This window comes from Mytilus californianus, unplaced genomic scaffold, assembly GCF_021869535.1.
Source record: "Mytilus californianus isolate M0D057914Y unplaced genomic scaffold, xbMytCali1.0.p SCAF_3, whole genome shotgun sequence".
In the NCBI taxonomy this organism is placed as follows: domain Eukaryota; kingdom Metazoa; phylum Mollusca; class Bivalvia; order Mytilida; family Mytilidae; genus Mytilus; species Mytilus californianus.
Genome location: NW_026262679.1, coordinates 128,975,946 through 129,001,913, shown reverse-complemented (window position 1 = coordinate 129,001,913; position 25,968 = coordinate 128,975,946). Strand labels below are relative to the sequence as shown.

The 25,968-nt window shown below is 32.4% G+C and overlaps 1 protein-coding gene across 9 annotated transcripts in view; it reads left to right on the top strand.

Annotated features, from left to right (window-relative positions):
- LOC127736193 (high affinity cAMP-specific and IBMX-insensitive 3',5'-cyclic phosphodiesterase 8B-like) overlaps positions 1-25,968 on the top strand; it is a 146,616-nt gene that overhangs the window by 86,721 nt on the left and 33,927 nt on the right. For 7 of the 9 annotated variants that reach the window (XM_052246776.1, XM_052246780.1, XM_052246777.1 and 4 more), the window contains 7 exons: positions 5,532-5,722; positions 14,410-14,469; positions 19,258-19,315; positions 21,372-21,539; positions 22,793-22,933; positions 24,851-24,939; positions 25,806-25,894. In XM_052246776.1, the coding sequence (XP_052102736.1) occupies positions 5,532-5,722; positions 14,410-14,469; positions 19,258-19,315; positions 21,372-21,539; positions 22,793-22,933; positions 24,851-24,939; positions 25,806-25,894 (796 nt within the window). Of the gene's footprint in view, positions 1-5,531; positions 5,723-14,409; positions 14,470-16,340; positions 16,379-16,576; positions 16,808-19,257; positions 19,316-21,371; positions 21,540-22,792; positions 22,934-24,850; positions 24,940-25,805; positions 25,895-25,968 lie in introns of those variants that run through there. The other 2 variants (XM_052246784.1, XM_052246783.1) reach the window with 2 other exon arrangements.

Sequence of the window (25,968 nt, the reverse complement as noted above, 5' to 3'; positions counted from 1 at the left end):
GTTGACTAAACACATGGAATGAACTTGTGATATGTGTTGCACTAAACACATTGAATGAACTTGTGATATGATATTTGTTTTTTGTTAATTTTTTTGTTATAAATTAGACCATTAGTTTTCTCAATTGAATTGTTTCATATTTTTCATGTCTGGGCTTTTATAGCTGACAATACGGTATGGTTTTTTTTTCATTGTTGAAGGCCATACTACAGTTACCTATAATTGCTTACATCCACTTTATTTGAACTTTGATGGATAGTTGTCTCATTGGCAATCATACCTCATCTCCTTATTTTTATATTGTGATATATATTGAATGAACTTTCTTTGTAAATAATGCATGTCTGGTCATAAAGTCAAACCAGATTATTAAGTGATAATATAAATTCAGTTTTTAAGGTCATTAGAGTAGATGAATGACCTATGATTTCAAGTAGTGTAAAAACATGGTTCAGTAATATATGTTGTCATGTATCACACTTCTTAGTGTGTTTAGTTGAAATCTGCAAGCCATTATTGTTAATAGTTTGTTTATAATTTGCAACTTTAATATGTGCCTACAGTCAAGTGGATGTAATTTGTTGTCTTCATAACTTATTTTGGTTTAATGCTATGACAGTGGTTCAAAGTTTTCTCGTTTGAATTGTTTCACATTTTAATATCCCTTTATGACATTCTATTCAATATGGGTTTTGCTCATTGTTGAAGGCTGTCACAGAGGGATCTGTAGTTGTTAACATTCTTGTCCTTATAATTGTTTCTTTGGCAATCATACCACATCTCCTTATTTTTCTGTTTCTTTGGCAATCATACCACATCTCCTTATTTTTCTGTTTCTTTGGCAATCATACCACATCTCCTTATTTTTCTGTTTCTTTGGCAATCATACCACATCTCCTTATTTTTCTGTTTCTTTGGCAATCATACCACATCTCCTTATTTTTCTGTTTCTTTGGCAATCATACCACATCTCCTTATTTTTCAATGGAACTTAGAACACACCCGCAACATCGCGGGTCCGTGACTGATTTTAAGTACCTATGCCTTATTTTTAGCCTGAATTTTTAGTATTCATATTGTCATCTGATAAAGTCATGCTGATTGTAAGGTGCACAGTTTTCTCTGTTTTCAAAATCTTTCTGTTTGAACCCGTCCTTGTTTACTTACTACAATAAACTTACTATAAACTAAATTTAAATCTTGAACTAATTAACCAACATTAATAGTGGTATTGAGGTGGAAAAATTCCAGGTTCTCCTGATAGAGGAGAGATTTACAGAAGGTAACAGGTTACAAACGGTATCATATTAGACCGGGAACTTGTTAATTATTGAAAATATTAATTATGTGGAAAACAAAAGGGCCTGGAATAGTGTAATTTTTAAACAACACCATTGTCCTATATTAGTTATTCAAAAGTTGAATTCTTTGTCTACGTCTACGTCATGCTGGCTAACAAATTGAACCTCTTTATTTTAGTAGTATAGATGTTCTGCTTTGATTATCAATCTTTAGGCAGGTAATGAGGGGCATACAAAGGGTTATTATTTCCTTTCTTTCTTCCCTTGTCTTGTTAATCTCACTTCTTATGAACTTGAATATTGTTCTATTCAGAATGATGTTAACAATTATAAACCAGCTTTTAATGTGCACATCATTTGAAGATGTTGGATATATGTTTAAAGTTTAAACAGAGGTGAAAGATATCAAAGGATAATCAGACTCGTAAGTTGAAAAACGAACTGACAATGCCATGTCAAAAAACGATAAAAAACAATCAAAAGACAAACAACATTATACAAAATACAACATAGAAAACTAAAGACTGAGTTACACGAACCCCATCAAAAACCGGGGTGATCTCAGGTGCTCTGGAAGGGTAAGCAAATCCTGCTCCACATGCAACACCTGTCATGTTACTCCTATGAAATATGTTGATAAGCTATATCTAATGAAATTGAAATGAGACAACATAACCACAATTAAAAAATGACATATAGAGGACAACATATGGTTAATCAATAGAAAGCTCTCAACAGAGACTATGGTTAATCAATAGAAAGCTCTCAACAGAGACTGTTAATAGAAAGCACTCAACAGAGACTGTTAATCAATAGAAAGCTCTCAACAGAGACTGTTAATCAATAGAAAGCTCTCGACAGAGACTGTTAATCAATAGAAAGCTCTCGACAGAGACTGTTAATCAATAGAAAGCTCTCAACAGAGACTGTTAATCAATAGACAGCTCTTGACAGAGACTGTTAATCAATAGAAAGCTCTCGACAGAGACTGTTAATCAATAGAAAGCTCTCGACAGAGACTGTTAATCAATAGAAAGCTCTCAACAGAGACTGTTAATCAATAGAAAGCTCTCAACAGAGACTATGGTTAATCAATAGAAAGCTCTCAACAGAGACTGTTAATCAATAGAAAGCTCTCGACAGAGGCTGTTAATCAATAGAAAGCTCTCGACAGAGACTGTTCATCAATAGAAAGCTCTCGACAGAGACTGTTAATCAATAGAAAGCTCTCGACAGAGACTGTTAATCAATAGAAAGCTCTCAACAGAGACTATGGTTAATCAATAGAAAGCTCTCAACAGAGACTGTTAATCAATAGAAAGCTCTCGACAGAGACTGTTAATCAATAGAAAGCTCTCAACAGAGACTATGGTTAATCAATAGAAAGCTCTCAACAGAGACTGTTAATCAATAGAAAGCTCTCGACAGAGACTGTTAATCAATAGAAAGCTCTCAACAGAGACTATGGTTAATCAATAGAAAGCTCTCAACAGAGACTGTTAATCAATAGAAAGCTCCCAACAGAGACTATGGTTAATCAATAGAAAGCTCTCAACAGAGACTATGGTTAATCAATAGAAAGCTCTCGACAGAGACTGTTAATCAATAGAAAGCTCTCGACAGAGACTGTTAATCAATAGAAAGCTCTCGACAGAGACTGTTAATCAATAGAAAGCTCTCAACAGAGACTATGGTTAATCAATAGAAAGCTCTCAACAGAGACTGTTAATCAATAGAAAGCTCCCAACAGAGACTATGGTTAATCAATAGAAAGCTCTCAACAGAGACTATGGTTAATCAATAGAAAGCTCTCGACAGAGACTGTTAATCAATAGAAAGCTCTCGACAGAGACTGTTAATCAATAGAAAGCTCTCGACAGAGACTGTTAATCAATAGAAAGCTCTCGACAGAGACTGTTAATCAATAGAAAGCTCTCAACAGAGACTATGGTTAATCAATAGAAAGCTCTCAACAGAGACTGTTAATCAATAGAATGCTCTCAACAGAGACTGTTAATCAATAGAAAGCTCTCAACAGAGACTTTGGTTAATCAATAGAAAGCTCTCAACAGAGACTATGGTTAATCAATAGAAAGCTCTCAACAGAGACTATGGTTAATCAATAGAAAGCTCTCAACAGAGACTGTTAATCAATAGAAAGCTCTCAACAGAGACTGTTAATCAATAGAAAGCTCTCAACAGAGACTTTGGTTAATCAATAGAAAGCTCTCAACAGAGACTATGGTTAATCAATAGAAAGCTCTCAACAGAGACTATGGTTAATCAATAGAAAGCTCTCAACAGAGACTGTTAATCAATAGAAAGCTCTCAACAGAGACTATCAAAGGTCTGCCATCAACACCAAAATTCTGATTATGACAAAATAAAACAACTAACATTAGTGGAACAAAAGCTAGCATTGACAAGCTTTCAGACTTGGGATAGACTCTGATCATAGGGTATGGTTAAACGAGTTTTTTTAGTTCCATCCCCTCTTTTTTATCTGGAGCAATGGTTTAACAAATGGTACCTAAAAGAAATAATGAAAAACTAGTACAGTATGAGCACTCCACTAAATGATAAAACATCTGTATATAGACAAAACATAGTAAAGTACATGATTTATCGGAAATAATTTTTGTACTTTATCTAGATTTGAAAGACTGTTTGATTTTTGTAGAATTTGTTCGTCACTACAAGTTAACTTGGGGGCAACTTGACACAACATATTATTTATTTTGATGTTTATTATTAATTGTTTTAGGGACACATTTACAAATGATGCTCGGTGATAAGTGATTTCCGCTATAAAAATGTAAATTTTGCGGTTTTAAGTGTATACAGTTTAATTTGTGAATGAAAATTGTTGGGTTCTGTATTACTATGTTCAGAAGTTCTGAATACCATATGTCAATGTTTTTGTTGATACTGTATTTGTCATGTCTTGGTAAACATAATGATAATTCATGAATGCAATGAGGATGTGTTTGACAGGACTGTTGAAGAACAGTGTTTATACCAGTCAGGTACTTTAACAATATTTGAAACTCTTAATGCTATAATGTTTCCTTTCAGTGGATGTATGCGACTGACACTTCTTCTAACATGACTCAATAACTTTAGCCTTAAAGAAAATAATCATAGTGACTAAGATTTGTGCAGATAGGTTAATTTTTTTCCTAATAATTGGTTGATGTTTAATTTTGTCACTTTTGATTGACTTCCCAGGTTTTTTAATTTAACTTAGAGTTCAGAATTTTTGTTAATACTTTTTTCAATGACCAAGTGAAAAATGTGTTGTATAGTTATAAGGAATTTGAATCATTGATTTGAATATTTTTATTACACATTTCTGCTGCTTTTCAGTAATTGTCCTTATTTTGAGTTTTTGTCCTTGTAATTTGTAACTAAAAAGAGACAATGTCAATCGGAACTAACATATATGTATTCAGTACAAAAAAAAAAACAAAAAAAACCCACCAAATTTGACTAAATGGCTAGGAATAGAATAAAAAATTAATTCTTTTTAGTTTCTACATGACAATTGAGTGTCTCCACTCAATCTTGCTGACAAAAACATGAAAAAAGCCTGATCAGGTATTTTTGTAGGTTAGTGGAATACAGAGTTGTCATTGGTTGTTTTAAGTTATAAATTATTGTTGTCTTTTGTAGTTCATTACTGATCTTTGATAGTTGCTGTTAAATTTATTCACAATTTGTCAGTAATATGAACAACCAAGGTTTTTTTAACTAATTGGATGAGACAAAAGCAGTTATGTATTTTTAATATGATACAATACTTATACAATAAATGCAAATTTTGAATTTGTTGGCACTTTAAATGTGTCTTTAATGACCAAACCAGTTCCAATCTTTTACATAAAGGATGCATGAATATGATTTTATAGGTATGAACTGTCTCATTTAATTTCAAAGTAGATTCTTGCAGTGCACTTATTTTTTTTTTAAATGTGTTAATTTGTAACTGACATGAGCATCTAGATTGATCCAGTATCATCTGATATAAGTTAAAGGGACAAGCAAGTAATAATTGTACCGGTAGTTATGTAATAAGATAAGTTACAGGGACAAGCGAGTAATAATTGTAGTTATGTAAGAAAAAATACCAGGTTTCTGACATTATAAGAAGCATTATGACTTCTCTACCTTTACTTTTAGGTTTTTTTTTATAACGATGAATTAAGAAAATAAATATTTTGTATATTTTAGATCTTGCTAGTGTTTGCCAAGGAAGATGCCCAAAGTGATGGGTTCTGGTGGGCAGCAGACAAGATTGGATATAAATGTTATATTGCCCACAATCCAGAGACAGCCATGGAGAATTACCTGGACAAACATCCAGATGTTGTAATCATTGATCACAGAAATAGCAAACACTTTGATGCTGAAGCCCTTTGCAGGTAAAGGACCTGATCTTATCTTGTTACTATCTATAGACTAGTTTATTTGTCATGTGACTATCTATAGACTAGTTTATATGTCATGTGACTGTCATGTTACTATTTATAGACTAGTTTATTTTATTCAGTACATGCATAATTTAGCTATTAATTGGAAAGTAGAATAATTTTGTTACATAAATATGGGCTGTTTTTGACAATACAATGCACATGCATCAGGAACTAGCATCATTAATTCGTGCAAAATTACTGTAATCTTCACAATTTTAGCATTTGTGCTAATTTTTAAATGTTTTTTGTCTGAAATGGAAGTGGCCGCACTTGTGTTCATCTTTAGTATTCAAAACTATGTTGCAGTTGATGATTATACATAACATATATAAAGGTTGAGACTGAACACAAATGCGGCCACTTCCATTTCAGACAAAAAACATCTGAAAAGTGATGTTTTGTGGCATATTTAAGAGATTCTTCATATTTAAGCTTGAATTTGAGCGTCTTTAATGACCAAACCAGTTCCAATCTTTTACATAAACTAATTGAATTGACTTAAGTAGACACTTAAGTGTTTAAAAATGTCAAAAATCTTCTATCAGATGCACTTCAAAGTTTAGGCCAAACTTAGCCCTTACCGGACCTTCTCCTTTAGTTGCAGATAACACATATCATTAAATGACACATACTGCAAACACCATGGTTAGAAACTACAACCATGGATCGCAACAAGGAAATAAAACTGGATTTGTTGATTTAACTACATCTCCTTACAATTATCCTAATAAATCTCAGAGGAATAACACATATTACTTTACACTGTCAAATTAATAGTCTCTGAATTATTTGTTGGGGGCCCTGTGATGTGCAAACAAGAACCCATATAGATATATCAATCTTTCTGTCAATTCTGCACTAAAATGGAAGAAAAGTATAGACCTGATTGATGATGAAAACCCTCATTTAATCATTCTTCATTTCAAGCATGTTCTGTCAAAATGAATTCTTTCTTATTGTAAATTACATGTTTTATTTCTTGCTGATAGTGTATGTTTTATAAAGAAGTAGTGTAATCTGGTCATTGACATTTGACTTAAGAGGATGATGGTAGCCTGGGTTGTTGACACAGTGAGAGTTAGGCTTCAGGATCTTAGTTGATGCTGTGTCTGTCTCTACAACTATATATAGTCATTTGTTTTTTTGTTTAATACATTTCAAACTTTAAAGTACATGCTTACAATGCACTAGAATTGTTCGCAATATGGAGTTTTATTTTGATCAAATTTTTTGTTTTGAATTTTTTCTGTGCATGCAGATTATCTAATTCTTGAGGTTTTCCTTTGAAATAAAATTCTGGATATATAAAGGAGAATGTTTTATTAAGCTGGTCAAAAAGACAATTTTGAGGCATTACTATCACTTGGCATTTCTTGTTTTCTGTCATTGTCTAGTAAGTTTTGACATTTTCATCTTGTACTCTCCTAGAACTAAACTTAGCATTGATAGTGTTTCTATTAAACTCTGTCATATCAAATCAGTTTTTCATATCCTTCAATGAAACTAATTGGCCAGTCCTTATCAAATTAGTAGCAATAATGTATAGAAGGTCTTTTGTAAAACTTCTCATTTCCCTCTGGTTAAAGGAAAGAATTCTTGATTCAGATTAGTCAATTTTCCTGGGAATAAGTAAATGCTCTTTAATGAGAACAAATCTATTTGCATAATTTCTAAGGATTGTATGATACTATTTGATAATATTAGTGTTAACTTACGATTTTGTAGTTTCCTGGAATCACAAGTTGTTGGTAAAACTGTTGATAATGACTGTATACAATAATTACAATCTTTTGCACATCTTTCTTGGTAGCATGTTCGTCTCAAGTGGTGAGGTTGTGGGTTCAAAACCTTGGCCGTATTAAGCCAAAGACTTTATAATTGGTATTTGCTGCATGTCCACTAAGCATGCAGTATTAATGAGTAAGAGCAAAGACTGTGTGAACTAGCATGTTAAAAATCCAGCTCAGCGTTTGGGGCTGGTTACAAAGCAGGGTTACTATTCATATAACATTAACATGTTCTCTCCTGAATAAGCATTTACTTTGCCGCTAGACGTTTAAAACAGCCAGCTATCTTCATAATCTTTGATTCCATATCAGTCTAGTTCTGCTGTGATGAACTATGCATCTATTCAAAATGAGAAAATTGATAAAATAGCTTAATTTTGTTGAAGATATAAGGCAGTCTTAAATGTATCTGTGGTATCCTTTATTTCAAGTTCGATGGGATAGATGCCATCAACATAGTCACCACACTTTGAATTATTCAGTAAAAAAGACTATAAAAAATCCAGCATCTTGATGATGTCAGTTCAGAGAACTTTTTGTATTATTCAGATTGGTTTTGACCTGTTTCTTAAAGTAATGTATCTGCTTTTGGTTTTTTTTAAAACAAATTTATGGTTGATTTTGAAAACCGATACAATGATTGATCAGTATGGTGACTTACAGTGGTGCGTTATAGGTCTCCATTGAATCCTTTCAAAAGTTCTTATCTATCTTTTTCTTTGAAATTACTTGTATTGTACCAAACTTTGCAGAAGTAATGTTAGGAGGAAGGTCATATTATATAGAAGTTTCACATTTTGTGTGGATCATAAAACTATATTGCTAAATTCTTCATTTAAACTGAGTCCCATTTTAACCCTCTGAGATGTTTTTGGTTAGGAAATCTTCAACAGAGTTAAGCTAAATAACAGTGATTTTTTTTGCACAATATGATGTAAATAACAACCAATAAAGTTCTCAGTCTCTAGTTTATTTTTTTTACTGTGGCATTATGAAATTTTATAGCTGCATGTGTAAAGAATATATTTTATATCTAAGTTGATGGCACATTAATAAATACTCCATTAACCCAGAAATTTTTACAATAAATCTTTGAACAAAAACACATTCTGATTATTTTGTAATATAACTTATTGATTCCAAACAGATATCTTATGCTACAGGTTATAATATGGTTTACCACCAATTAAAATCCTGACAGTTTTATTTCCCATTAGTTTTACACAAGATCTTTATAGGTTCAGAGAATTAAAATACACTAATATATTGACTCTTTAACCAATGAAGATGCTTTTTAACTGCTTCATAGAATCAGGTGATATGAGTACTCTTAAAAAATAAATCTTTCATGCTATGTGTGGGATGCATGCTCTATGCTCACTTTGATTTGGGTAGGAATTATATTTATCCTTTTCTTTAAAATGAGCATAGAGGATGGCATGCTAGAATTATTTCAATTTTAACAGGAAAATTCAGATCTATGTTTGAAAGGCAGCCATTTTGATTTGATGAAGCATAAATGTTCAAGAAAACCAACTGTTTCATGATTAAAAAATGAACAGATACATGTTAGCTTACTTTCAGAATGATTTTATTTAATTTCCTAGCAAGCAACACAAGAAAAAGAACCAATTTAATCTCTGGCGTTGTTCAAAATACTACTGACCCTGCCCAATTAGTGGTGACCTCAAGTACGTGTACACTATGTTCTATTGGAATTATAACATGGCTTTGTTTACAAACTAAAGAAGATTGTCAAATTATAATTTTTTTTTAAATCAGGTGATATATTAAAGTTAAAAATTCTTGTTCTAATTAGTATATATCTGAAGTTCTTAAAAAAAAAAACTGATCAAACTCAGTAATTAGTATTAATTTATCTCGTGTGATTTTTTTTGACGGACAGTGACAAGTGATTTATTCAGTGAAATAAGCTTTAAAAAAATACTTTTTCTTTTTCTAAGTTGTGTAATAGAACTACAGTCCTGCTACTTTAGACCTCAAAATTATGCATGAACATTTTTGCAAAATAAATCAACAAACAATCACCTGTTTATTTCGATACTAATCTGCTTTTGAAATAGATATGTATATTATTTGCCATTTAAAATGTATGAGAATAGAATTAGGTATCATGAATGATATATGATGAATAATATGGTAATTTTTTGCTCTAATAACAATAATGAATTTTTGCAATGTATTGTATGTTCAATTTTTTTAATCAGGTTTTTGAAGGCAATCGTCGCAGTTTGTCGATCTATGTCAAAACTAAGCAGCACCTGTGAAATTGAAACAGTTTTTGTATTTTTTATTTGTAATGATTATCAAAAAGATACAATTTCATTTAATTAAAGTCTGGGACTATTTTCCATTTGAATTCCACCTATATAGGTCATTTCGGTGGTACCTCATGTTAAAAAAAAAATAATCATGAAGAAATGGCTGTCGTCACCAGGAATAAAAATCAATACATGAAATGCTGTAAATGGCTCCCAGTTAGTTGTCATACATGACAAAATCTCTGAGAATTGCTGAATATTCCAACTTTTTTTTAACAATGTTGACAAGATTTTTTATTGGTGAAGCAGACGCTATTTGCATTGGTTGTCTTCTAATCTGCTGGAAGGCAGTAATGTCATATCCACATACTTCTGCTGCAGCAGATTGCGTTTTCTTTACAGATAAATTATCCAATTCTGTTTCTGTTGAAGAGAGAAATTTTCAATACTGTTTAACTATAATGAACGAGGTGATAATTACATGTACTTGATGTAGCTTGTGTTAATTGCTTTATAGCTGCCAATTAATCACGAGCTAATTGATCCTTTTACAACCAGAATTCCTCTGTGAGAAGACCATGATTGGATTTGGGAGTGAATCCAAATTGTCCAATTTGTTTATTGCATCATGTAGACAAATTAAAGCAGGTTTTTTCTTTGTATTGATTGCTTTGTGTGTCTTCCATAATTGTGAATTCATTGTTGACAAATCCTTGACAAGAAATGCTGATATCCAATTTTATATTCATTGATACTGTCCAATTTGCAAATTGATGCAGAAAAAATTCAGCGCCTAATCTGGGTGAGATTGACATTAAAAGGAAGGAGGGTCTTTAAAGGGAAACCCAACAAGAACAAAGAAAAAGTGTCTTTTATTTATGGCTTCAATCAGGTAGTTCCACCTGTCATAGGATGGATGCTGGGACTTATAAAATATTTTCTTCCTGATGGACAGATGATGTACTTTAATATTTATTAGAGCTATCAAATAATAGAAATATAAATCGTTATCAAAGGTTTCTATCAGCAATGTCTCAGTCAAGTTCAAAAATCAGTGCTGATCAACTATTTTTATACGACCGCAAAAAAACTTTTGTGGTCGTATATTGGTATGACGTTGGCGTCGTCGTCGTCCGGCGTCGTCGTCGTCGTCCGGCGTCGTCCGAAGACACTTGGTTTTCGCACTCTAACTTTAGTTTAAGCGAATGGATCTTTATGAAATTTTACCACAAGGTTCAATACCACAAAAGGAAGGTTGGGATTGATTTTGGGGGTTATGGTAATAACAGTAAAGGAATTAGGGGCCAAAAAGGGGCCAAAAATAAGCATTTTTGTAACTTCCAGACATAACTTGTGTGTTAGTGTATGGATCTCTCTGACATTGTACCACAAGGTTCCATATCACTAAAGGAATGCTGGGATTGATTTTGGGGGTAATTGTCTCCAAATTTTAGGAATTAGGGGCCAAAAAAGGGGCAAAAAACAAGCATTTTTCTAGTTTCATGACAATAACTTGTGTGTAAGTGTATGGATCTTTCTGAAATTGTACTACAAGGTTCCATATCACAAAGGGAAAGCTGGGTTTGAGTTTGGGGGTAATTGCCCTAAACGTTTAGGAATTTGGGGCCAAAAAGGGGCCAAAAAACACATTTTTTTCTAGTTTCCAGACAATAACTTGTGTTCAAGTGTATGGATCTCTCTGAAATTGTACTGCAAGGTACCATACCACAAAGGGAAGGCTGGGATTGAGTTTGGGGGTGATGAATCATAATGGGGGTTCAAAAAATTTTGGGGGGGGATTTATTTTTTTTTCCTTTTTTTCTTTTTTTCCTTTTTTGTTTCTTTTAAAATTTTCCATTTTAAGTTGGTTATTTCTGATTTATATTTAAAATCAAATAATAATGATATGGTAGGAGATACACACCAAACAGGATGTGTAAATTATTATATAATAAGTATTGTGCAATAGCAAGAAATTTTCAATTGCACAGTATTGCACAATAGCAAGAAATCTTCAATTGCACAGTATTGCACAATAGCAAGAAATCTTCAATTGCACAGTATTGCGCAATAGCAAGAAATATCCAATAGCACAATATTGCGCAATAGCAAGAAATTGTCAATTGTACAGTATTGCGCAATAGCAAGAAATATTTAATAGCACAGGATTGTGCAAAAGAAGATACTTCCTATAAATTGCTTATTTTTTGACCAATTTCAATGGGGTTTTATTCTTGATTTCAATGGGTTCTTTAATATGCTGAATCTAACCGTGTATTTAGTTTTTGGATTTTGGGCCCCGTTTTTAAATTGGTCCACATTGAGGTCCAAAGGGTCCAAAATTAAACTTTGTTTGATTTCATCAAAAATTGAATTATTGGGGTTCTTTGATATGCCGAATCTAACTGTGTATTTAGATTCTTAAATTTTGGTTCCGTTTTCAAATTGGTCTACATTAAGGTCCAAAGGGTCTAAAATTAAACTTAGTTTGATTTTAACAAAAATTGAATTCTTAGGGTTCTTTGATATACTGAATCTAAACATGTATTTAGATTTTTGATTATGGGCCCAGTTTTCAAGTTGGTCCAAATCGGGGTCCAAAATTAAACTTTGTTTGATTTCAACAAAAATTGAATATATGGGGTTCTTTGATATGCTGAATCTAACCATGTATTTAGATTTTTGATTTTTGGGCCCCGTTATCAACTTTGTCTACATTGAGGTCAAAAGGGTCCAAAATTAAACTTTGTTTGATTTCATCAAAAATTGAATTATTGGGGTTCTTTGATATGCAGAATCTAACCGTGTATTTAGATTCTTAATTTTTGGTTCCGTTTTCAAATTGGTCTACATTAAGGTCCAAAGGGTCCAAAATTAAACTTAGTTTGATTTTAACAAAAATTGAATTCTTAGGGTTCTTTGATATGCTGAATCTAAACATGTATTTAGATTTTTGATTATGGGCCCAGTTTTCAAGTTGGTCCAAATCGGGGTCCAAAATTAAACTTTGTTTGATTTCAACAAAAATTGAATATATGGGGTTCTTTGATATGCTGAATCTAACCATGTATTTAGATTTTTGATTTTTGGGCCCCGTTATCAACTTTGTCCACATTGAGGTCAAAAGGGTCCAAAATTAAACTTTGTTTGATTTCATCAAAAATTGAATTCTTGGGGTTCTTTGATATGCTGAATCTAACCATGTATTTAGATTTTGGATATTGGACCATAATAGGTGAATGTCCAATTTAAAATTTTTAAGTTCTTAGACCACATTCAATCTGTGTTAGAAACCTATGCTGTGTCAAATATTTAATCACAATCCAAATCCAAAGCTGTATCAAGCTTGAATGTTGTGTCCATACTTCCCCCAACTGTTCAGGGTTCGACCTCTGCGGTCGTATCAAGCTGCGCCCTGCGGAGCATTTTATTTAAAGTGTTATGCCCCTTGGAAATATAAATACATGGAAAATAACAGTATAAGCGATCTCATGCCGACATTTCTTGTTGGATATTTATTTTTTTTTAAATTCAGCCTTTGGGCAGATAAAATATGGGCAAAACAGGAACATTGGGGACGTTGGAACTCTGTTCTTTTATTATTGTTGTTTTTATGAACATGGTTTGTGGCTATTACATTTCTTGGGAACATAAGTTATGGTATTGTACATGCATCATTGTACATATACTTAGGAATATTATTTGTAGTCATATTGCATTGAAGTTTCTTAGGAATACATTTTTTGACATTGTATTGTTGATCTTAAGAACAAAATTGTGGTCATTATATCATTGATCTTGGTAATATTTAAAACTGTCTCTTGTACATGTCTTTATGGTCGCATGTTAGCATGATCAGATTGGTGTGTCAGGTCATACGGTCAATCACTGCCAGATCAAAGACTCTAGAATGGGCATTTGGTGCTTCTTCTGTAAGCATGAATAACAACAAAGACTTGTCAGCTCAAACTCAGAACCATGCACGTGGCATGTGTTTGACTTCTATCTTTATTGACTAGGAATGTTAGTCTTCCTGCCTAAGGTTAGTGATTCTCTCCACGTACTCTGGCTTCCTCCACCAGTAAAACATGGCTGCAGTGATATAGTCAAGTGTGCTGAAAGTGGCATTTAACACCAACAATCATCAATCAATTGATCAAAATCAGAATAATATGCTCATGTAGAGTGACATGTCTTTCTGTGGGCTGGTACCTTGTAAGCTCAGTCGCATGTTAGAGATTTGGCTGCATGTCAATCGAGTGAAAACATTAACATGTCCTGACTATGCATGGTATATTTGCCACTGTGTGTAAAGCAGTTATATATCAATAAATCACATATTTATATTAGTGAGATTTGAATACAAATGCTTTTGAGTTATTTTATTCAGAGGAGACTTACAATCAAAATCCGCTTTACCAGTTTATGTAAATCTGCTGGAAACTTGTAGCTGTAGTGTAAGATGAAAATTACTTGAACAAGTGTGTAGAATATATAATTGTATAATACAAGAAGTCAAGCAATATAATGAATTAATTTCTACTATAACTGTGCCATTATTTTGCAGATCTTTAAGAGCAACAGAATCAAGTGAACACACAGTTATAGTGGCAGTCACAAAACGATAGTAAGTAATCTATACTACAGCCTCAAAAAGTGGCAGTCACAAAAGGATAGTAAGTAATCTATACTACGGCCTCAAAAAGTGGCAGTCACAAAACGATAGTAAGTAATCGACACTACGGCCTCAAAAAGTGGCAGTCACAAAATGATAGTAAGAGATCTATACTACGGCCTCAAAAAGTGGCAGTCACAAAACGATAGTAAGTAATCTATACTACAGCCTCAAAAAGTGGCAGTCACAAAACGATAGTAAGTAATCTATACTACAGCCTCAAAAAGTGGCAGTCACAAAACAATAGTAAGTAATTTATACTACGGCCTCAAAAAGTGGCAGTCACAAAACGACAGTAAGTGATCTATACTAGGGCCTCAAAAAGTGGCAGTCACAAAACGATAGTAAGTAATCGACACTACGGCCTCAAAAAGTGGCAGTCACAAACCCATAGTAAGTAATCGACACTACCGCCTCAAAAAGTGACAGTCACAAAAGGATAGTAAGTAATCTATACTACGCCCTCAAAAAGTGGCAGTCACAAAACGATAGTAAGTAATCTATACTACGGCCTCAAAAAGTGGCAGTCACAAAACGATAGTAAGTAATCTAAACTATGGTGTCAAAAAGTGGCAGTCACAAAACGATAGTAAGTAATCTATACTACGGCCTCAAAAAGTGGCAGTCACAAAACAATAGTAAGTAATCGACACTACGGCCTCAAAAAGTGAGTGTCACAAAACGATAGTAAGTAATCTAAACTATGGTGTCAAAAAGTGGCAGTCACAAAACGATAGTAAGTAATCTATACTACGGCCTCAAAAAATGGCAGTCACAAAAGGATAGTAAGTAATCGACACTACGGCCTCAAAAAGTGACAGTCACAAAACGATAGTAAGAAATGGACACTACGGCCTCAAAAAGTGACAGTCACAAACCGATAGTAAGTAATCGACACTACCGCCTCAAAAAGTGACAGTCACAAAAGGATAGTAAGTAATCTATACTACACCCTCAAAAAGTGGCAGTCACAAAACGAAAGTAAGTAATCGATACTACGCCCTCAAAAAGTGGCAGTCACAAAACGATAGTAAGTAATCTATACTACGCCCTCAAAAAGTGGCAGTCACAAAACAATAGTAAGTAATCGACACTACGGCCTCAAAAAGTGAGTGTCACAAAACGATAGTAAGTAATCTAAACTATGGTGTCAAAAAGTGGCAGTCACAAAACGATAGTAAGTAATCTATACTACGGCCTCAAAAAGTGGCAGTCACAAAAGGATAGTAAGTAATCGACACTACGGCCTCAAAAAGTGACAGTCACAAAACGATAGTAAGAAATGGACACTACGGCCACAAAAAGTGACAGTCACAAAATGATAGTAAGAAATGGACACTACGGCCTCAAAAAGTGACAATCACGAAATGATAGTAAGTAATCTATACTATGGCCTCAAAAAGTGGCTGTCACAAAACTATAGTAAGTACATGTAATCTATACTATGGCATCAAAAAGTGGCTGTCACAAAACCATAGTAATCTATACTACAGCCTCAAAAAGAGGCAGTCACAAAACAATAGCATGTTATCTATACTACGACCTCAAAAAATGGCAGTCACAAAACGATAGTAATCTATACTACAGCCTCAAAAAGAGGCAGTCACAAAACAATAGCAAGTTATCTATACTACAGCCTCAAAAAGCGGCAGTCACAAAACAATAGAAAGTAATCTATACTACAGCCTCAAAAAGTGGCAGTCACAAAACGATAGTAAGTAATCGACACTACGGCCTCAAAAAGTGGCAGTCACAAAACGATAGTAAGTAATCTATACTACAGCCTCAAAAAGAGGCAGTCACAAAACAATAGCAAGTTATTTATACTTCGGCCTCAAAAAATGGCAGTCACAAAACGATAGTAATCTATACTACAGCCTCAAAAACAGGCAGTCACAAAACAATAGCAAGTTATCTATACTACAGCCTCAAAAAGTGGCAGTCACAAAACGATAGTAAGTAATCTATACTACAGCCTCAAAAAGAGGCAGTCACAAAACAATAGCAAGTTATCTATACTAAGACCTCAAAAAATGGCAGTCACAAAACGATAGTAATCTATACTACAGCCTCAAAAAGAGGCAGTCACAAAACAATAGCAAGTTATCTATACTACGACCTCAAAAAATGGCAGTCACAAAATGATAGTTATCTATACTACAGCCTCAAAAAGTGGCAGTCACAAAACGACAACAAGTAATCTATACTACAGCCTCAAAAAGTGGCAGTCACAAAACAATAGCAAGTTATCTATACTACGGCCTCAAAAAGTGGCAGTCACAAAACGATAGTAAGTAATCTATACTACAGCCTCAAAAAGAGGCAGTCACAAAACAATAGCAAGTTATCTATACTGCAGCCTCAAAAAGTGGCAGTCACAAAACGATACTAAGTAATCTATACTACAGCCTCAAAAAGAGGCAGTCACAAAACAATAGCAAGTTATCTATACTACAGCCTCTCAAAATTGCAGTCACAAAACGATAGTAATCTATACTACAGCCTCAAAAAGAGGCAGTCACAAAACAATAGCAAGTTATCTATACTACAGCCTCAAAAAGTGGCAGTCACAAAACGATAGTAAGTAATCTATACTATGTCGATCCCTTATTTTGGAATTGCACCAGGTCTTGTTTTTTCTCTGACTGTTAATGACCTCTTTACACTAAATCCATTGGATGTTGGATGTGTACTGATTGATATTTTAGTCTTAGATACATGATTTTTTTTATCAGTTGTTATTGGCTTGAACTAGCCGTCAGTAACTGTGAGTACTATCGGATTTGTAGTTAGTATCTTTTTTGTTTTTAGGGATGATGGATGGATAAATACCCTGCCATGTCCATTCTGTTTTTATATTTGATGTTTATCTGCTTTTTATCGATCTAATGAGTTAAGCCTTTTTCAACTGATTTTTTTATATATGTTGTGCTGTTACACCACTGTCCCAGGTTAGGGGGAGGGTTGAGTGCTCACAAACATGTTTAACCCCGCCACATTCTTTATGTGCCTGTCCCAAGTCAGGAGCCTGTAGTTCAGTGGTTGTCGTTGGTTCATGTCTGTCATATTTGTGTTTCGTTAATTATTTTGTTATAAATTAGGCCGTTAGTTTTCTCAATTGAATTGTTTCATATTTTTCATGTTGGGGCCTTTTATAACCTACTATACGGTATGGGTTTTTCTCATTGTTGAAGGCCGTACGGTTGCTTTTAATTGCTTACATCCACTTTATTTGAACTTTGGTGGATAGTTGTCTCATTGGCAATCATACCTCATCTATTGTAACAAAATAAAGAACCTTTGTGAAGATTGTCAAGAGGAAATCTAATGAGATATCTTGCCCTAGTTTGATTGGTTAATTCAGTATCAAGGCTAGACATTGCCAATGCCATTTCCATATTCCTTCAAGCTGGTCTCTTGTACTTTCTCCTGACTGGTACAATACTTAAAAACAAAGTTAAGATTAATGTTCTGTTTTCTATTATAAATTTGTCTGGCCTTGAAGCTATGCAGTGTTGCTTACATAATTTGGGTTATGAATGAAAAGTCTTTCAGCTAGACAAACTTCATTAATTTAAACTGAAGTTAAAAAGTACTGGTAGGTCTTGATGTATTAACAAGGAATGTGTTTATGAATGAAAACAAACATTCATTTATCACGAAGGACATGTAATAAAAAAGCAACAAGACACTTTACATTTTGTTCTATTTCTGTAAAATTGGCAAGCATTTCCAGGCAAAATGTTTTTTTTTAGGCCAGGCATATTTTGATTTGTTTATATTTTTTTTTGGTCATGATATAAAATAGTTTTCCAACAATCAGTATGGATGTTACCTTTTATTTCTTATTTCAACAGAGGGTTCTGAACTTATCGAGCATTCAAACACTAAAAGGTGTTTACATAAAATCTTCTATAACTTCATGTAGGTGTTTAATGAATTTTAAGATCTTGTAATCTTTACTTTGGATATTCAATGTTATCACATGGATGTGTTTTTTGCCAGGTATTTGTAAAACAAAATTAAATGACGAATGTTGAAAGCAGATGTTAAAGCTATAGTGAATGTAATTCCTACAAATAAATGTACTTTTTAAAAAATACATATCATAGAAGGTCATTGACCGATTATTCCTAGGACATAAACTAGATGAGGCTGAATGTTGCATAAATGACAGCATGTCAGCAGTGTCTGTAAAAGTTCACAAAGGTTGTTGCCCTTTGTTATTAAACTATGTCAGTGAACAGTGAAAAAAATGTATTCTCAGTAAAGAACTATGTCATTGAAAATGTATTCTCAGTAAAGAACTATGTCATTGAAAATGTATTCTCAGTAAAGTGCTATGTCAGTGAAAATGTATTATAAGTTAAGTACTATGGCAGAAAGGGGGGAGGGAGTAATACCAGTAAAGTACTGTCATAAAGTACTATATCAAGGGGGAAAATGTATTATTAGTTAAGTACTATGTCGGGGGGGGGGGGGGGGGAAATGTATTATTAGTAAAGTGCTATGTCAGGGGGGAATTTGTTTCACTAGTAAAGTACTATGTTAGGGGAAAAAATGATTTATTAGTCAAGTGCAATGTCAGGAGAAAAAAATGTATTATTAGAAAAGGCAAAAGGTATCAAATAGAAAGGAATCTCATTTTGCACATTTATGGAAATTATTTATGTTTTTAATTAATTAATTTGAGGGAACTGTAAAAACAGTTTAATTGTTTGGTTTTTATTTATTTTCCAGTGCGTTAGACAAAGAAGAACCATCATTTTTACCATCCATTACGGCAGGATTCAATAAGGTAATACATTTGAAATAAGAATTGTGATATATTATAAAATAAGGAGATGTGGTAAGATTACAAATGAGACATCTATCTAGCATGCAGGTATACTCCAAATATAACTCATAGTATGAAAGAGAGGCAATTGAGGGATGGATTTTTTTCAAATATATTATAAAGCACTGTAATTCAATGTTAAGACTTTGTGATTTGTGGGTTTTCATAGCATTTATTTCATTTGAAAAAAAAATGTTAATCAGTCATATAAACATTGAACAATTGCCTTTAAGATAGCAAATTTGGCTCTGTTCAAATTATATTGTTTATTTATCTGAAGGACTATTGGTAATTTAATTATTTGAACATCAAAATCAAAATTATATCACACTATTGCCTGTATAACCATTATGTTGGTAGATGCTATGCAACCCCAAGTTTTGGATATCTTTTTGTAAAGATAACTCAGAAAGCTGTAGATACTGAAAGGCCCCATTGGCCTCCAATCTAACTTGCATGATTGCTACATTGCACTATAGATCTTGAATTGTAATCTGCATAAATTTATGATTCAGTCTACTGTCTAAATCTCTTTGATTTACTTTGTGAGCAGTTGCTGTCTACATTTCTAATGCTCATTCAAATATGTAGTTGGAATTGAGCTTTTGTCAAAAAATGGCTTGTAAGATTCACGTACATTGATGTTTTGCTAGTAGGATGTCTTAAAGCCTTAAATTACACATTACTAGAACATTTAAACCTGACAGCTTCATAAATATGTAGAAGTCTTGTCAGATAGAATAAAGGCTGTGATATATTGATTTGAGAAGTAGGTTTATAGATGATATATCAGATTAACTAGTCCTATACTTGTCAACATAGATACACCATCAATTACCTACCAATTCAAAATCTCTAATCATGACTTGCATTCAAACTAATTAATATGATTATGGATCCATATTACTGAATGTATCTATTTCTTGTATTCATTTTGAAGTCAAAACCAAGCCTTTCTGTCATAAGCCCTAATTAAATTCTCGTCATCTAATCTATAGAAAGCTTTCTTATCATGTAGATCACAATCTAGTAGTCAGATATCCAATTCTTTTAGCATTTCATTAAGACTAGGTTTGGATGAGGAAATTAGAAGCCAGTATATAAAAAATGCACAAAGTCCATAGATGTCTCTTTGTATTAAATTTTATGCATTTTTCAAATTGTCAACATTTTGTTTAAATTAATTTTGATTAAGGTAATTTAAAAACATTGTGCTCCAGTCAGATTTAGACCTTTATTTTAGTTTCAAAATTGGAAGAGGTCCAAAGAAGTAAACATGTTAGTATGTGATCAATAAATTACTTCTAATATATACTGAATTGGTAAGAGGTTAGGCAATTATACAAAGGGGGTTTAATTGCAAGAATGTATGTAGAAAAATTAAGAAAACCCCAACAATGTGCAAATAACATTTCTACAATAAAAAATATACTGTAAATTCAGAAATTATTGCATGCATTTATTATTGCGATTTTTTAATAACCGACAAAATGTGAGTTTAATAATTGCGATTTCAGAAAAATCTGCATGCAGATCTATGTATCAGTTATCAGAATGCGAGTTCTTATTATTGCGATACTCACCCAGTCGCATTATTCACTTAATTAAAAACCTGGTAATAATTTCTGAATTCATAGTATGTATGAATTAAAAATGAGGTCAGTAATCATTGTTTAATGGCAGTCTAGACAACTCGGTCTAAATCTGCCTCATTTAGATTTAGATGGACTATTATTGGTCAATAGTTGTAGAGGTGTGCATCTCCTAAAATCATATCAGGAACTAAAAGATATTGGATCATTAGCTTTGCATACTAATTCGTCTTATACAGAACTATAGGAGTCTTCTTTATGAACATGAGGTCAATATGACTTACAATTCATGCTTCACATAATTCTATGATATACAGCTATGTTTTAATGTCTAAGATTTTTTATATGATGTATGGTTGTAATTATTAAATTTTGATTGACCTAGTTAAATTTTGAAATGACATTTGTTGTTTAATTTTTTGCAGAGAATTGTTGAAAGTCCAAACATAAGTATGTGTATGAACGAATTACTGACATTAGAATATGGCGAAGTTCAATCCCGGTTAAAGCTGAGTGCTTGTAAAGCTGTCTTCTCAGCACTTGATAATGTCTCAGATGCTGTCGAAATCTCTAGTGAGGACCATGAGGTTCAGGTGAGAGCTCAAACAACTCAACAGATTCGGGCTAGTAGAAAGAGTGATTCATTTTAGGGCATGTAGAAATAGGGTGATTCATTTAATGGGCTTGTAGAAAAAGAGTGATTCATTTTAGAGCATGTAGAAATAGTGTGATTCATTTTAGGGCATGTTTAAATAGAGTGATTCATTTTAGGGCATGTTTAAATAGAGTGATTCATTTTAGGGCATGTTTAAATACTGTAAATTCAGAAATTATTGCGTGCATTTATTATTGCGATTTTGTCATTTAAGACTAAAATGCGATTTTAATTTTTGCGATATTGAGAAAAATCCTGTTTAATTCATATAAAAAATTTCAAAATGCGAGTTTAAATTATTGCGATTATAAACCTGTCGCATTTTTCGCAATAATAAAAACATCGCAATAATTTCTGAATTTACAGTAGAGTGATTCATTTAAGGGCTTGTAGAAATAGAGTGATTCATTTTAGGGCATGTAGAAATAGAGTGATTCATTTTAGGGCATGTATAGATAGAGTGATTCCTTATAGGGCTTGTAGAAATAGAGTGACTCATTTTAGGGCATGTATAAAAGAGTGATTCATTTTAGGGCATGTTTAAATATAGTGATTCATTTTAGGGCATGTTTAAATAGATTGATTTATTTAAGGGCTTGAATAAATAGAATGATTCATTTTAGGGCATGTATAAATAGAGTGGTATATTTTATGGCTTGTGCAAATAGGGTGATTCCTATTGTATGAATATAGTTTTTCATTTTAGGGCTTGTATGAATAGAAGGATTCATTTTTGTGCTTGTATAAATAAAATGATTCATTTTAGGGCTTATATGAATAGAATGATTTATGTTGTGTTTGTATAGACAGAGTGTTTCTTTTGTGCTTGTATAGATAGAGTTATTCATTTTGTGCTTGTATAGATAGAGTGATTCATTTTGTGCTTGTATAGATAGATTGATGCATTTTAGGGCTTGTATGAATAGATTGATTCATTTTAGGGCTTGTATAAATAGATTGATTCATTTATAGAGTTATTACTCTGTTCTCATTGTAGAGACTGTATTTGAAGAATATTAGCTTCAGAACTTGTTATTTAATTTGAAGACTTTAAAGTTTAATTCTGAACAAAGTATGAAATTTAAAGTAGTATACTATAGTTGAACATTCTTATAGAGACAGTGAATTTCTATTGATATTCTTTTGGTAAGTACGAAGTTTAGAGAGTTAATATGTTTTATTATTTTTCAGTATGTAAATCATGCCTTTGAAAGGTTGACAGGATATAGTAGTGAAGAGGTTTTAGGAAAAAACAGTTCAGAAATCGTCAAAAACGACCGTAACCGACCTGATCTCAATGATACCATAAATAGCCAGCTAAAAAAGGGAAAGGTAAGGCAGAAAGAAATTCAACCACATAGAATTTCCAATCTCTGATAGTGTTATTCTGTCATTTACCAAACAAATAATGACCAGCAGTAACATATTAATAGTAGCAAAAGTGTCAAGTTATGAAAAAAGAGCTCAGAAAAAAAGCCGGTTAATACAGCAACAAGTTTTAAGATGGAAATTGACCTTCAATCATTTTGTTAAGTTAAAAGAAGTATCTCATAGAATTTACAGTCATAAGTGAATTCTGACCTACATTTCAGATTTAAATGACTTAAGTTAAGTTTATGATTAAGTTAAGTTCTCAGTAAAATGACCTACAGTTTTATTCATATACCGTATATCGTTTTTTTTTCGCAATTTGATGATTAAATGGGCAGGTTAAATTTACACTGTGTATAATATTCGCTGAATGGGAAAATACACCTGAAAAAATAACTGTATCGTATTGTTAAAAAAACTTGATTAACTAACAGGTAATGGAATAAATATGAGTACATGTATTACAAACGACAATACACATACATCAGAGAATTTTTAATGAACGTAAATTATGTACATAGGGCATGCTAAAAATTGAAGGTTTTGACCATTACAGATATACAAATATTTGTGTAATTGTGAATTGTTATTATTTTATTTTTACATTTTATGCAAAATATTCGAGTTATGACACGAATCAATAGATCGTAGCTAATTAACAAATTTTAACATGTCACAGATTGCTGTGTTGTCAAAAGGTGTGACATGTATGCTTAGCCAGTTTAATTATTATGAAAACAGAGATCTTAATTAAGTAGCCCATTCTTGTGATCTGTCAAACAACACAAAATTTCTATAGTTAACAGTATAATGATAATGTATGAAACCTTCAAACAACGATAAATCTACGAATTTGCAGGGAAATTTATATAGGGTAAAATTTTTGCGTTTCTTTAACAGCAGCTTACAAAGCGAAAAAAAACGATATACGGTATAGCATGGTGCAAAGGTGCATCTAAAAGAGTATATCCACGTTCAACTAGGAGTACAGGTGAAGTTTACTTTGACCTTCAATCCACATTCAACTAGAAGTACAGGTGAAGGTCACTTTGACCTTCATTTGCATTTCAATGACTGGTTTATATGTCTATGTTCAGTTTTTAGATACTTGATTGTTGACATATACAAGTGAAGACAATAACAGCTCTATTGTTTGCATATACAAGTGAAGACATTAAAAACTCAATTGTTGTCATATACAAGTGAAAAACAGCTCTATGTTTGACATATACAAGTGAAGAACAGTTCTATTGTTGACATGTACAAGTGAAGACATTAAAAACTATTGTTTACCTATACAAGTGAAGACATTAACAGTTCTATTGTTGACATATACAATTTAAAAGACATTAACAGCTCTTTTGTTGACATATACAAGTGAGGGCATTAATAGCTCTATTGTTGACATATACAATTTAAGACATGAACAGCTCTATTGTTGACATATACAAGTGAAGACACTAATGGTCTAATATACAAGTGAAGACACTAATGGTCTAATATACAAGTGAAGACACTAATGGTCTAATATACAAGTGAAGACACTAATGGTCTAATATACAAGTGAAGACACTATTTTGTTAACATATACAAGTGAAGACATTGAGAGCTATTTTGTTGACATATACAAGTGGAGTCCTGAACAGCTCTATTACTGACATATACAAGTGAAGACAGTAACTACTCTATTGTTTACATATATAAATGAAGACATTTTTAGCTGATAAACAAACTGTTCTGGTATGTCTTTCCATGCTTGAAAATTTTCGAAAGGAGTGTATTGAGTTTTTATTTAATAAAATAAAAACTTTATTTATTGAAAACTTCAATGTTTTACGTAATACATTTTCAATGTTTATGATATTATTAATTTTTCAGTACTGGGATGGTATTTACCATACAAGAAGGAAAAGTGGTGAAATCTTGCCTAGTCACTGTCATATCTGTCCAGTTCTTGGTCAAGGGGGGTAAGTGATAAAAAAAATTGTAGTTATTGTCATATTTTTATTTTTGACTGTTAGAAGTGAGGAGACATAGTAGTCTCTGATGATAAGCTGATAAGAATGTGTTTTGAATTAATTATACTATTCCTGATCTTGGAGAAGTGCAAATTCCTTGATGCTTTTCCACTTTTGAGTCGGCATGTTTAAGGATAATGTTATAGTTCATTCATTTAAAAAGACATTTATTGGCTGTAACTTGAGAAATGACTAAGGTCAAACTTCAGATTGGAATGGATTATGATTAGGAGTTCAAAAGTCAAAGATGAAAACCAGTGGGCAACTTTCGTTTTAAATTAAGAGCCTCTTCTCCCAATATTATCAAACTTTATTGTCACACCTCAGTATTATTAAACGTTAAAGTCACAGTGACAATATGGATGTAAAGAACCTTTCTTCATGTGCAAAATTCAAATCAAAGCAATTTATGAACTTTTTAAATCATGAGCTGTTTCCCCTAATATATTCTATATTGTTTGGCCTGCAAGGAGCAACTATTATAAGAATCCTGTCATTAAGGTTGAAATTTAAAAAAAAAATCAAATATTTGAACACCTGAGAAGAAAAATGAATGTGCAGTATCTAAAGAAATGTAAACTTTGTTCCAATAAGCAAGCATAAGTTTTGCACCTGACAGCTGGACTAGCAGAATGCACTATTAATGTTCATAGGATTACTTTTTTTTTTTTTACATTTTCTTGCACTTCATTAAGTAAACTTACTTTCTTTTCATTTCATTAATAATTTCTCTTGTAGAAAACATATTTTGTTTGGAATAATCATCACCAATTGCAAATAGTTATTATTATAATATTATATTGTTATATTTACAGGAAAATATCACATGTTATATCAATAAAGAATTCAACCACAGATACCTCACATATTTTAAAAGAAAGTACAGAATTTAATTTAGTTAATGGTAAGTGTTATCAGTAGATGTTACAGGTGTCATAGCACATTGCAAGGAATTTATCTAAATATTTTAAAATCGTG